Source organism: Megalops cyprinoides, chromosome 3 (genome assembly GCF_013368585.1).
Source record: "Megalops cyprinoides isolate fMegCyp1 chromosome 3, fMegCyp1.pri, whole genome shotgun sequence".
In the NCBI taxonomy this organism is placed as follows: Eukaryota; Metazoa; Chordata; class Actinopteri; order Elopiformes; family Megalopidae; genus Megalops; species Megalops cyprinoides.
This window is the reverse complement of record NC_050585.1, coordinates 30,110,662-30,124,869: the sequence shown is the minus strand read 5'-3', so window position 1 is coordinate 30,124,869 and position 14,208 is coordinate 30,110,662. Positions and strand designations below refer to the sequence as shown.

The following is a 14,208-nucleotide window of genomic DNA, read 5'->3' as shown; positions in this document are numbered from 1 at the left end:
ATTCATTTGGTCACTTTCGAAATGCCGAAACAACAGGCTAAGATGATGACCTCACGTCACAGACATTTGAAGCTTTGTTCGAAAAGGGTTAGTTAAAATTCGATTGGCAAAAAATGGCATTCGATACAGCCCTACTTAGGTGTTCTAAGGTTATATATATCTATAACCACTTAAAATAGGTTATAGATGTGCATTTCAATATTGGCACCTTTTAACTTTGCATATTGAGGCTCATTTAAAAAAAGAGTAAAAAACGTGGCAATTGTTATTTTATATGATTTTTGGAACTATGCTGAGACAAAGTATTTCCAAAATAGCATTTGATTGCACACTTTAGATTCAGAATTCCTCAGACCACCCATCTCCAACATGGTACACAGATAAAGTCAAGCTGTGAAGAATGGTTGCAAGGTGTCATGATGAGGTAACAACTTGTCAAAATCATACTTTGCAAGCTTGGTATAAGGAACATCCATGGCATCTGTGGCAGAACTATGAGAGTGACTCACAGAGTGAATATGTTGCATTAAGGATGAGTCTGAAGCTGACTTATATAAAGGCTTCATCAGGTGGGGTCACAGCAAGCAAGGAAGCTGGTCTGTGCGGCTCTACCTATCACCGTGTCTCATTTGTGTTTCTGAGTCCTGTTCAGTTAAGAGGGAGTTGTGACATCCACTACATTTTGCTTAGCCTCAGTGCCCTCTCCTGTTCAGTCACCAAGACTTACAAGGTGTTTGGATGGTATCGGATTGAGTTTTGGTGAATTGTTTTTACGGAAGGTAAGATGGTGTTGTCAGGCCGACTGCATGCACAAGAGAGGGCAACAGAACAGCTGTTTGTCAGAGAGAAGCCTTTCAGTGAACAGGACGCTAAATTCCTAGGTAAGTCTGCTTTGGCCATCCTGCGTGCCTGCTAGGCTGCGGTAAGTAATGGCTCCAAAGCAAGGATTTCTCCAGGCCCATGCCACTGTCACTCTGTACATGCTAAACTGGTAGAGATCCACAGGGAGTTCTTTTCTGGCTTATGAACAATTTTGAACGCGCTTATTTTGGCTTGACTGGAATAGTATTTCCAAAGCACCCCCCACCATTCATGGTGTTTAAACCCAGTCTAAAAGAGCCACAATCAAAACAGAGCTACTTCCTCACTGCAGAGGCTTTAAGTCAGAGACTTATTTCCCTCCCTGGGCCGATGGGTCTGTTTGTTTTTTGTGCTACCTGTTTGACCCCTGGAGCACGCCATAGGATCATGCGCTGTGCGATGCTGGACAGATGGTTGTGTTTACACATGGTTTTTTCCTGTGTTGCCGGGAGCGCTTCTTCTCCCTCTGGTGTTAGCGGGAGTAGGCAGTGCTTTTGTCATGCACATCTCATTACCGCACACTCGCTACATTAAACTGGAGGACCTGGACTGCCAACTTCCATGGTTAACGTGGTAGCTGAGACATCTGTTTCCATCTGCGCTAGCCCTGAGGTCTCCCGCGGACTGTGCTACCACAGTGCCCCTGCAGGGCCCCAGATGTCAGTGTAGCTACTTCTACTGCCCTGGAGCGTAGTTAGAAGATGGTAGGTAATGGCAGTGAATGCATAGCAGTGTTCAGTCAGTGATGTGTGAGCAAGCTGAAGAAGCTAACCGACATTAGTCTTCCCCAACATAATATTTTCAGTGTAGATCCACCGGGGCTCTCTAAGGCTGTAGTATCATCCAACAGTGAAAGTAATTATAAAGATTTGTGTGACCATGTGGCTCATTTATATTGCAGTAATTTATTACTTTTTTACATCTATGTCAATTGGAGGGAAGTTAAACCTGCAGTTAAACCATACAAGAATAGTGTGGACTGAATCCTAAATGTCCCCCACCCCAAAATACCTCTCTTCCCCTGTGTCGTCCCTTTAGGAGATCCGCAACATCCACAATGAGGAGCTTATGGGCATCCGACGGGAAGAGGAGATGGAGATGTCGGACGACGACATGGAGGATGCCTCGGAGAGTAAGGACTCGGAGGATTCGGGTACGACACTCACAGATGCGCGTGCCGCAAGGAACGGTGGTGGCAGGCGCTGCAGTGTAGCTCAATAGACAGGGAATTGCATCCAGGTCCTCCTGTAACAAACTGTAAACCTGCCGCGTTAGAGAGATGCCTCTGGGAAATCTCTCTTCTTAAATAAGGCATCAAACTTTGCTAAACAGATAAGTTTGTAATTAGGTGGATTTATGTGGTCTGACTCTGCGCTGATCGCATCATGCCATAAAGTAAGGGACTTGGAAGAAAAAGGCACTTGATTTGTTCTGTCTTCTAAATAGTCTAAATAAGTCAATGGCAAGCACCAGCAGAGACAGTTTAATTGCCTCCTGCTCAGGCATTTCACTCACTTCTTTTCACGTCTTCTGCCTGTCTGCTGTGTAAGAACACCCCAAACCCCATAACTAATCGTATGGCTCCTCGGTCTCCTGCTTCTCACTTTGGGGGCACGCTGGTGTCAGATGGACCCATCTGCATTGGGCTTAATGGAGCTTACCAAATGGCTCCGCTGCTCTAAGGTCCACCATGAAAGGAAATGAAAGGCTCTCCTTCATCGCCGTGGCGACTCCTGTGCCCAACTGGGCAGGCAGCGTGACAGCGAGCTGACCCGTGCCCCGGCAGGCTCAGTGTGCGCAACCACCTTGCAACGAGCCGTGCCCCCCAACCTGAATCAACATTGCCTTTTCCCAGAATATCCATTAGGCCCTGGCTAACATGGGACAGCTCGTAAGAGCCCCTGGCTCTGGGAAGAGAAAAGGTACTTACTGTTAACATATCAAATTTTGTAAGCCAGCCCTGGACATTAGTTGAACATGGGGGGAGGGGCGTAAAGGGTGCTGTGTCCTCGCACGTCACGCGGGTTTTGATTTCAAACTCAGCATTTGTGATCCCTAATGTGACATTGTTTCTCATTGATATGCAAAGTGCATGCAGATGCATTCATTCGTTTACCGAGTTTTGAATCAAGCTCATTTTCATGGGCGACCTCGGTTATTAAAAAGAAAGAGGATAATTATCACATTCAGGGTGCTGTCAAGCTATCTGACGGGAAAACAGAAAGCAGCAACAAAGGTCAGTGTCAAAGGAGGTGTCACTTACCCTCACTAATATTTATTCTGACAGATATATTCCACTCGACTTGGCTCACAGGTCCCAGCAGGGACCGCTTTGCGGCATGAATTCTTTTGCAGAAGCCATGCAAAGAGACAGGGACTGTTTTCTCAGCGTAATCAAATTCCTTTTTAGCGTGTTTTAACTTAATGACAGCCTTTGCACTCGAGGATATTTGAAAACCTCAAGACAAGCAAGATGAGAACAGAGAGCACTCTGGCTTTCTGCTCAAACCTTTTTGAAAAGCCAATTAATGATCACGGTGAAGTGTCCTCTGACAACTGATATGCCACATTGGACAAATGGAGTGTGTTTCTTTCCCCCCTGTCTGGATTGTTGAGCCACTGCGGTCGATATAGCAACCTGCTGCGTAGCTGAAGGAAAACAGTGTTTTTTCTTTTTTTTTTTTTTATTTCTGGCCACAGGGTGTCCAGGAAATTTGCCCCCCCTACAGCATTATGAACAGGCTGCCTTCAGATGTCTCCTAATGTTCGGGGTCTCAGGACAAACCCCTGGTAACCCTTTACAAGTGCTCATAGTGAGGAGGCTCTTTTTAGGGTGGGAGAGCTCCTGCACAACACCAGGGAACGGTTCATCTTCAAAGAGTTCCTGAGCGTGACTGAAAAACTGGGCTCTTATCTTACCCGTTCAGTCGCACATTCAAACACCTTCTTATTACATGCTTCTCCTCAGCACACGAATAAGAAAGGCGTTTAGATCAAACCTCCGGACACGCTAAGTGAAGAGAGCTCGCTGCTTCTTCTAAGCTTTGTAGCACAGTGATTTTTATTGCGTCTTCCAGTATAATTCATGTCGCAAAACATTATCATGGACTCTTGTGGCTCTAGTAGCTTGGCCTTTGTAATGTGTTTTAACGTTAATGGGGCTGTAATTTAATGTCCCCCTTCTCCCACACCACAGAAAGCAGCTTGTGAGGAACTGAAAAGGACTCCGTTACATAAATTTAATTACAGCTCTGCGATAATGCACACAGCACATCGAGGCAGTGCGAACTGAAGTTTTAAGTATGTGTTTTATTTAATCTTCCCTAATTAGCCTGATTACCTGAGTATAATAATGAGCTCCAGAGCTGATAAAGAACTGTCCCGGGCAGGTCCTCAGTGAGAAATACTCAATTAAGGGTTTAGTTTTTCCTCTCTCATCCTCCACCTACTGTCTCTCCGCCTCTCTCTGCTTGGTCTTCCCCTCAGTGCCCCCAACTCACTCACTCAAGTCACACTCTCTCATTGCCTCCCTCCCTCTCTTTCTCCCTCTCTCTGTCTTCCAGGCCCGGCTGCCCAGGCAGAGGCCTTGAAGGAGGAGAACGACAGCCTACGCTGTCAGCTGGACGCCTACAGGAACGAGGTGGAGCTGCTGAAGCAGGAGCAGGGCAAGGCCCAGCCGCAGCGCAGTGAGGAGGACGCCACGCGCCAGCAGCAGCTCACCTTCCTACAGCAGGCTCTGCAGGGCATGCAAAAGGTGCGCACGGAATTGGGCAGGCAGACGCATGGACACACACGCCTAGCTCATCGCTAGGCCCCCAGATTAATGAGTGCTGTATAGTTTGCGGGAGCTTTTTTCTAGCACAGATGGCCCTGCTCCACACTATGGCCCTGACAGAGCGCTGAATGCTGTAAATTGCAAAATCAAGCTGTGTGTTTCCAAAATATTGCGTATGGATGGAGAGCTTGACCATGACCAGAACAGATGCGCTTAACTAAAACAGTAGACAATTGTCACTCGACTCTGACATAGAAACAGTAAGGCCTTGTCACCTGTCAGGTGTACCTGCTAGTGTCATTACTTCATAGATGCAGTGGAGGCAGAACTCATGATGTCCTGTTGTGATTAATAAGTCCAGTATGAAAAATGCAGGGACATGTGAAGATGCGGGGGATAGGACTCCACATGACTTGCAGAGAAGACGGTTAACAAGACGGTCTGCCAGCCCTCCTCACATGTTCTGCCATGTAGCTAAATAATGAGCACGTCTTCCCCGCTGGCATGTCCCAAATTAGAAAAGATGACCTTTTTATCCCCTGCATGGTCACTGTCACCGCACTGCTCATCGCGCATTTCCCCTTGTCTCACCTTTGATGTGCCCTGGCTTGGAACAGCAGGCTATCAGTATGGAGTTCTCTTGCTGAGGCTGTGGGGCTTGAGAACTTGTCCAAAACAAGCTTTTCCTCTCCTTCCCCCTGCCCCAAGAGAAAACCTGAGCTCCTCGACTTGGAACAGTCGCTGCTTTTTTTCTTCTCGGAAGCATTGTGAAAAATCCATATGCTGTGAGATGTTCTTGGTTTGACAAATAAAAACAAAAAAGGTTATCCAATGAAGCACTCTTGTCTATAACAGATATCATCTTTTTTCCCAATATTTGATTGTGCCAGCTCCAGACTTCCTGCCCAGACAGCTAACGATAAACATGAATGAAACAACAATACTGTGTTGTATAATTTCTGCCACGGCGACCATGCGCGGGTGCCTTGAGGTGTGTTAAAGTGGTCGGAGAAGCTCACCCCAATATCACATAAAAGATATGAATGCCATGAACGCAGCGGTGGTGTATTGCGTCTTATGAATTTCTTATGAAGCACCGGCCTGCTCAGAGATAAAAGAAATATATGAAAGCTGGAGTTTTTTTGTCTTATAAAGCCTTATCTGTAGAGAACAATATCAGCCACACTGGTTAAAAAACCCCGTCTGATGGACTGGTATATCCTTAGACACAGTGGGTAACATTTATTACACTGGGCAGCTAGTGGTAACTATAGAGGTTTTGTTAATAACAGTGCACGAGTCTGTGAGAAAGGATTGCTGGTGACCAAAGCTGCCTTTTAAGAACATATCTGAACTGTCTGCATTTCAGTACTGGAGGGAACAAGTGAATAGACTTAGTCCAGACACCAAGCTCACAGCATAGCCACTGCATTTTAAGCCTATAGGAAGTGTTGATGATGAAGACTGTCCTTTGTATGAGGCTCAGCTCAGCGGACGTGGCTTCACACTGGTGCGCTTCAGGCTCACGCTCTTCCCTCTCTGTCTGCAGCAACTGCTGAAGATCCGCGAGGAGCTGAAGCAGCGGGAGGCGGAGCTTGAGAAGAGCGCGGAGGAGAAGCAGCAGCTGGAGATCCAAGTGCAGAGCCTGCAGGAGAGAGTGCTGACCTTCCCGCTGACGCACCCACCCGCGGTCAGTATTGCACGCCCACACACTGCGACCCTCCCCCGCCACCAACACACCCACGCGTGGTCAATGTCACTGCGCACACGCTATTCCTCTCCTCCATACAGCCACCCTTACGATGGCCCTTCCCCCTTAACGCACTCACCCATGTTTAGTGTCACACACCCACACACTCTTCCCCTGTCCCCAACACAGCCATCTTCAGTCAGTGATCGATACCCACACACTGTGCCACTCCCCCCCGGGACACAAGCAACTAACTAGTCAGTGTCCCTTCCACTGATATACTTGGCTGCTCATCAAAAAAAAATTAAAAAAACCTTACTTCGCTTGGTTTCACTCTGCACAATCTGCTAAAGTTACGAATGCAGTTCTCTCCAGCTACCAGCTGCCCCATTCTCCATACCCTGACACATACACATACACAAGCAGCCAGCGTGACAGGTTTGTGTGAGGGGGAGAGCTGCTAGCAGTTAATGCAAAGCAGTTTTATTTCAGTCATTATTTCTGAATTATGTGGGCGAGAGGTGTTCATAAGTGATACAGAAAAAAAAGGAAGGTAGGCTGCCAGATCACTGTTCTCAGAGCAGCCGGAGCGCTACAGCGGTGTTGCCTGTGGACCTGAAATAAACAGGATCATTATTGTCATTACGCTAATTTTAGCATGTACGCTTCAAGCTCCCATAGCAGTTGTTATTAAGGTTTTATTAGGGCTGCAACTGTACTGTGTGTTCCACATTTACACGCCATTCCCATAAATGTCATTCACACAGCATTCCTGTACACCACATTTACACACCATTCACACAGCTTTTTCATACGCCACTCATTCTGCATTTACCCAGACTACATCCACACAGCATTCACCTACAGTAATGGGAAAATGGCTGTCAGGAAAACACAATTACTGCACAGAAAGGGGCTGTGAGCGAGAGATGTTGTGTATTAATGAATGTACCATGATGGAAAGGCTTTTGGGGAGAAACATGAAAGCTCCCTGTCTGCTTTGCAATCTGGTAAAAAATAAATTAGCTTTAAATGATTTGTGCTTGAAAAATATTTGAAGAATAATCAGGTACTAGACCTTGGTGTGTCAGATATTTCTTTTCTGTCTTCTTCTTTTTTAATGAGGTTAAAATCATTTTTTTCCATCCCACTCTGGCCATTGTGGGCAGGCTTGAGTCCAGCCAGACAGTCATTGAAACAAATCTGTCTTTTTAAAAAGCTGGGTCAGTTTGCACTCTGTAGCCTTCTGAAGCCCCATGGTGTAGCCCACTGTCTGTGAAGGGATGGGCTGTAATTGCTGCTTGTCCTCAGTGCCCTTCAATCACTAGGGAAACAAATGTTTCTTTCAGTATTACACGTTAACCGCAGTTTCCTGCAGAAACTTTGCTTGGCTGCTGCTAAACGTACTAGTTTTTGTGAAGGCAGGAATTAGCCTTGTAGTTCTGTTCCGTATACAAAATAAATGAACATGCCTTTGATGGGAATCAATTCAGTGTTTTCTTCAGAAGATACACAATGCCATTTTGCCATCTTAGCTCCCCAACCCACCTACAGCAAAGCTGCCTGTTTCCTGTAGGGTGGCTGTTCTTCTCCTATCTGACAGATGTGTAATTTTGAACCAAGCGGTTGGATGATAGCTATTTCAAGTGGGAAATCTCTGATGTAATGATGGTTAGCTTTGATGAAATTGCCACAAAAATGTGTACTTTTTCACAGTATATCAAGGATATGTTTTAAATAGATGAATCATAAGCACATTATCTGTGGAAGTCATGTTAGTATACAGAAAATGTAATTAGATGGTGATTTTGTAGAGACTCACTGGGCTGTGCTGTTCTAGACCTTTCTGCTCATTCTGGTTGGCGGCCATCTACAGCTTCCGGTGGGCCCCTTCATATTAAGGTTATCATACCGTCTTTGCTCATATTCTCATTCATACTCTATTGTAGGGTACCTTATTAAAATGAAAAATTCTTGTCACAACATTTGTTTGGCACCTTTCAAAAAAAGTTTCAGAATTATATTTTGGATGCACTGATCAATGAAAATCTTTTGTTCCTTTTTTTTCATGGTTTGTGTGCTTGAGATACATCTCCCAGATCTGTTCTCCAGAAGTTACCTTTGTGTTAACAGCAAAGAATAAACGTCTCTGGCAGCTTTACACCATTTTTAACATTATTGTAGTGGTTTGGCTGCAGGCTAGCACAACGGTACTTATGTACAAAGTCAGCAGCTTGCAAACCCAGTTATTATTTTTCATAATAACTGGGTTTGCACTCTGCCTCTTGAGTCATCAGTGTCAAGTGCAAAAAGCTTGCTCATCCAGAATCCCTGACAGGTCTGTACTTTGAAGGCAAAGATCAATATAAATGCAATAACCATTCTAGGAAATGTTTAAAACCAGAGTGAAACCAGAGTGTGCCCTGTACCTTCACTTTCAAGTGTCTTCAACTCAGTGTGATATCAGTTTTCATCCTTTACCTCTCCGGTGAATAGTGTCTTAGCTTCTAGATCCAAGGTGGGTGACCAGCCTGAGATTTTTCATTTCTTTCCTGTAAAGAATGCGCTGGACTCGGCTACGGCTTTTGATGGTTATGAGAATATCTCCATGTTTGTTTAAAGTCACCCTCTTCTCTCTCCTCCCCTGGCCATGACGCTGACTTTTTCCATAGTACTTTTCTTCCCCCACTACCTTACCAGAGGGAGAGAAAGAGAGGGAGGGAGAGAGAGAGACAGAGGGAGAGAGAGAGAGGGGAGCGAGCTAGCTTGTGTGAGTCTGTGTGTGACATCACGTCTAACTGACTGCTCCCCTCTTTTTTTAAATTGACTTCAGCTGGAGTCCGCAGAGGGGGATGACAGAGGGACAGAGGAGATTGCTGCTCAGGCCTGCGTAAGTGCGAAAAGAAGCCCGTCCTTCCCTGTGGTGCTGCTCCGTTCCCCACGTCTCTCCACTCTTAACTTCTTCTCGGGACAACGCAGGTCACTTCAGGGCAGTCTGGCACAGAGATAAAATCACACAGACACACCTGGGAAAGACAATCAAGACCCTGTCACCTGACACGCTTGGGGCAGGGGGGAGTGGGGGGGGGATGTCTAATGGGAGAGGTGAAGCCTGGAGAGAAAACTCCGTCCCCCCACCTTCATCGAGAGCTCGGTGCAGACAGGTACCTTGGACCTGCTTCCCAGCAGGAGTCACTATGGTTCCCTGCCAGCCTGTCAAGAGCCTGCAGTAAACAACAGCCTGGTTGTTAGCACTGCTAACACCCAGGGTGCTAAGGAAGTTCACCGCCTTCCATTTACTACTGAGGCGAGAAAAATTGCCTAGGGCTTTTCAAATGCTATTTACTTCTCTTCTTTTTCCTCCTCATTCTCCTTTATCAGCGCTTGCTCCCACTTCGGCAATAATGATTTGGCCTCACATATTATTCTTCATTCCTCAACAGTTTTTCAGCTGTTTAAATATTATCTCTTGTCATTCCTCATTGACCTCAGACTCTAGTTACGTGAGCAAATATAGAGGAAATTGAAACCCCTGTCCACAATACATCCCACGTCTAAACATTGATTTCTAAATATGGTCTCACCATATTTGTTTTTTCTCTTTAAATAGTACACACATTGATATATTTTGTGTAAAAATTTTGAATGGGAGCATTCAGACACACTTTCTTCTTCTCTCTCTGTCACACACACACATACACACACATAGTCTCTCTAGCAAAGATTTGTGTCTTCTTGCTGGTTCAAGATGAATCGTCTTCAGGCTGAGCTGTCCATAGCTTTTCTCTTGTGTTCTGCAGGAAGGAGCCACACCGACAGTGCTGTCCTGCACACAGGAGAAGGAGAGCCCCCCTGAGATGGGCCCCCCGAGTCCTGTCAAGTCAGAGAGAGAGGCCCTGCTTGTCGGTAGGTGGAGGGAGGGCTGCATCTTTCAGGGAGATTCGGGGCGGGGGGTACCAAGAATGGTGGACCAGGTGGTTTATTGCAAAAGAAGGATAACATCTCAAATCTCTGTCCGACACTGGCTTCATCATTTTATTACTCGCCCCATAACCACGCATACTTTCTCATCTCTCCGTGCTGCTTCGCATATGCTAATTGCCTGGCAAAAGAAGCCCTTCATCACCTCGGATCTTTAATGATTGTGTTTTGGCTGCCTGCCCACTGCTCAGACCACAGCGTGGCTCAGGCCCACAGCCCATGCTGTGGGAGCACCTCCCGCAGTGCTGGCATTTGTCTTTTGCCCACAAGGCACTTGGAGAGAGGAGGAGTGGCTTGACAAGCGCTGGGCTCATTAAACCGAGACCAAGCAGGTCCCAGGGACGGGGTCAAAGAATAATCAGGACGTGCGGGCAGCAAACCGCAGGCCACACACAAACGAACAGGCAAACATGGGCTGGCCACCACCATCTCCGAGCACTGCACCGCATAACAGACGGCAGCACAGTGTGCGTATTTCTGGGGTAGGGCCTGATTACATGCCAGAGTGCTTCTAGTGATTAGCTGAGAGATGGTTAGCTAGCTAATGGCCTGCTCCTTCAGAATGCACCAGGTCTCATCCCTCATAGCGGAGGGGATGGGTGTTCGGATAGGGGATTACTGCCATCAGATGTACTTACTGGGACGCCTTGTCTTTAATCAGAATGAAAGCATCTTAAAGTAAATGTAGGGCCAGTGTGTACTGAATGAGTCTCAACAAGCCTACCCCGCTTCAAGAGGAGCCCAAGTAATTGCGCTGTCAAAAGGCACCCTTTTTCTTGTGTAGCTTCCATTCCCAAAATGAGGAAGAATTCAGTAGAGACACCAGCCGACCCAAGAATGATCTCTGAAGATGTCAGGAATATTGAGAAATGTGGTGGCATTTTTATGGTGTTGTGGTCACCACGTATGCAAGCTTCGACCCAAAAGTCAAATGCCTTTATGTTGATAAGATGATGAGGACGTGACAAAAGGGAGGCGTGAGCAGTAATTAAACACTTCTCTTAATCCTCAGGACTCAAGGAGGTGAGTAATGACAAATGGTTCAGGAACCCTCAGCCATTACAGATTATTTTCTCAGCCCGGTTGAGTTTTCGTATGGAGACTGATTGGGCCCCAGAATTCATTATTTCAGTGCTCCATTGATTTGTTGACCCATAATTACAAGAGAACTTCATTGAGGTTCTGCATTAAGAATAGCGTGTAATTATCTAGAATGGAGTAACAGACTGAAGTGGAACCACAAGCTGGCTGTTTTCCTGTCATTATAGAAGTATAGTCTTGTGTGTGTGTGTCTATGTGTATGTGTATATGCTGCTCTAACAAGGCTGTATTGTTTTCTGACCTGCTTATATGTAGAGTATTGTGATCCAGAACTGTGAACATTTGTGTGAAAATGAACAAAAACTGGACCGTGGTGCACACCTCACTGATTGCTGTATTTGTTGTACTTAATCAAATTTGTCTTTGCTATTTCCTTTCTCAGGAATCATCTCCACCTTCCTTCACGTCCACCCATTCGGAGCCAGCATCGAGTACATCTGCTCCTACTTACAGTGCCTGGACACAAAGGTACGGCTGTCAGGCCCCACGGAATCAGCTTCGACCGGGCGCCCCTCGGTCTCACAAAATCATCCAGGAAATATCCCCACAGGCACAGTAGATGGGCATGCCCATGCACCAGTGGCTCTCGCACCGAAGGTGTGACTAGAACTGCGTGTTGTTCCAGTTTACTAGTCCGTTCCTCCTGAATGGAAAATGCAGTCTGCATTTCGACGGGGAGGTGCATGTTTAACGCATTGCTCGTGTTTCCTGTCTCGCTCATCCGCCCCAGCCCCTGACGTTGGCACTGTGATTACTGGAGTGCACTCAGGGGCGTTCTCTCATGTCCACAGGGAGATGCCCTTGAGTGAGCGAGTGTCTGGTTTTGCAGTGTTCGGTACCACTTTCCAGGAAGTGATGCGTTTAAGTGACGCTTATCTCTATCCTGAAACACTTTGTTTAGGTGTCTCGCAAGGGTCAGTCTTAGGACCTCCTCCTTATTGCTGCGCTGGACCAGCAGCATTCCACTGTTAATGCTGTCCAAGCCTGGGATGTTAATCTGTCTTAACTGCATTCCAGATGCAGTGACCCGTTTTGTGTGGAGCAGAGAGAGGCAAGGCCCATCAGCTAGCATGCTCGTTTTTCCCAGAGAGGAAGTGCAAAAAGAGGACCTCTCACACAACCTGCTAATTGAAACTCTTCTGCTGAAGACCACACAGTCTCATTGACTCGCACAGCTGGTGAATAAAACATGAAACCCTGTTTGTGCAAAGCACTCAGGTCCTGTTTGATTGCATGTGCTCCCCCTACACAGACTACGTTAACAGGAAGCCACCTCAAACAGCTCTGAATATGCAACCTCATGATAACACAATGTTTTTGATGATGGTCAGTTAAATTTCATCACCTGTTAGGGCATATTGTAACATTTTTCACATCCTTAAGTTTTTCCTACAGTTTACATTATTTATTTTCACTGAAAACTAAACCCTACTTTGTGTTTTGTTCAGCCACATTGATGATACCTGCACCTTTTTCCTGTTTTCCTGGTCTTGATCTCATGCATCTGTGGGCAGCCAGTGTCTTGGGTTGGCTTCCTTTCTTTCTTTTTGTATAAATTAGGACTGCCCAATGCTTCTTCCCCTTTTTCTCACAATGCCGTGGTATATCACAGAGATGCTGCTTATTGCTACAATCCCACGTTAACAGTCCAGGAGTATGCAGACGAGCACATGTTCTCCTCCAAAACACACAATGTCAAGTGCTGTTTCCTCTGACATGGCACTCCTCATGCCAAACTTCCATAGGCATGAAGACACTTCATGCACAGGTTCATACTGGGCACACTATGGGAACTTAATTGACCAGCAGGGGTCGCTGGTGTAAAATGATATGGGCAAACCCTGGCCACCCCACCCATCCCTGTCCCTGGTGGAACAAAGAGTTGTTTTGCAGCTGAGGGAACATTGTCATTGTCAGCTGATAGCACCAGCAACCAGCATCGATCTCTGGGCATTCAGCTCAACTTGCATTCAAATCAAATGCCTTGGCTTGACCACTGAGCCACTCGGTAGCCCTGGCTTCTTTTCAGTTACCAACTAACACAATATCTGAATATTGTTTGAAATGTGAAATGTGTTTATGTGTTTTTTGTCATTACATCCCCCTTGATAATAGATAAGTGGATTGTACATCCAGTTCCATAGAGAAGTCTGAATTTTGGCTTGATCTGAATCTGGTCTGAATCTTGACCTAACAATATTGTTCTCTCCCCCCAGATCAGCACCTCAGAGGTGGAAGCCCTGCTGGGTCGCCTGCCCTGCACGTTCATGCAGGAGCTGACAGGCGTGGGAGCCAGCCTGGAGAAGAGGTGGAAGTTCTGCGGGTTCGAGGGGATCAAGACGGCATAGGGGCCGGGTCGTGGAGGGAAGAACTGTAATGCGGGCTGGGTCTCCCTCAATCGCTCGCCTGCTCTCCCGAGCAAGTCTGCCAGGCCCTCCGGGTTATGACCCAGTGGGTCTCTCACACCGAGGAGCACAACCGGTAACAAAGGCCTGACCGTGTTTCCTCTTAGGCTATACTTCTCACCGCAGGCCAGACGGCCCGAATCACAGTGTGTCTGTTCCAGCTGTAACCAAGCTGCCGGGCCTGGACAAACACACAAGGAGAAAATCAGGGTCTGCTGTAGGTTTTTTTTTTTTGCTTCCTTCTGTCTTTCTTTCTCTGTCTCTCTTTATAATCCTTTTCTTTCTTGTTAACAATATGAATATAAATATGGTTCTTCATTTGCTGTACATGTTGTTCTGCAGTTGATCAGTGGGCTTTTGTTCACATGAATATGCATTCAAAAAACGATGAAGTT

At 46.4% G+C, this 14,208-nt stretch overlaps 1 protein-coding gene across 5 annotated transcripts in view; it reads left to right on the top strand.

Annotated features, from left to right (window-relative positions):
* Positions 1–13,997, top strand: part of LOC118775440 (ecto-NOX disulfide-thiol exchanger 2-like) — a 170,702-nt gene extending 156,705 nt beyond the window's left edge. For all 5 annotated transcript variants that reach the window (XM_036525357.1, XM_036525360.1, XM_036525358.1 and 2 more), the window contains 7 exons: positions 1,900–2,014; positions 4,425–4,615; positions 6,186–6,326; positions 9,160–9,216; positions 10,127–10,232; positions 11,791–11,876; positions 13,625–13,997. In XM_036525357.1, coding sequence (XP_036381250.1) covers positions 1,900–2,014; positions 4,425–4,615; positions 6,186–6,326; positions 9,160–9,216; positions 10,127–10,232; positions 11,791–11,876; positions 13,625–13,756 — 828 coding nt within the window. In that variant the 3' untranslated portion in view covers positions 13,757–13,997. The remainder of the gene's footprint in view (positions 1–1,899; positions 2,015–4,424; positions 4,616–6,185; positions 6,327–9,159; positions 9,217–10,126; positions 10,233–11,790; positions 11,877–13,624) is intronic.
* The last annotated feature ends 211 nt before the right edge of the window (positions 13,998–14,208 follow it).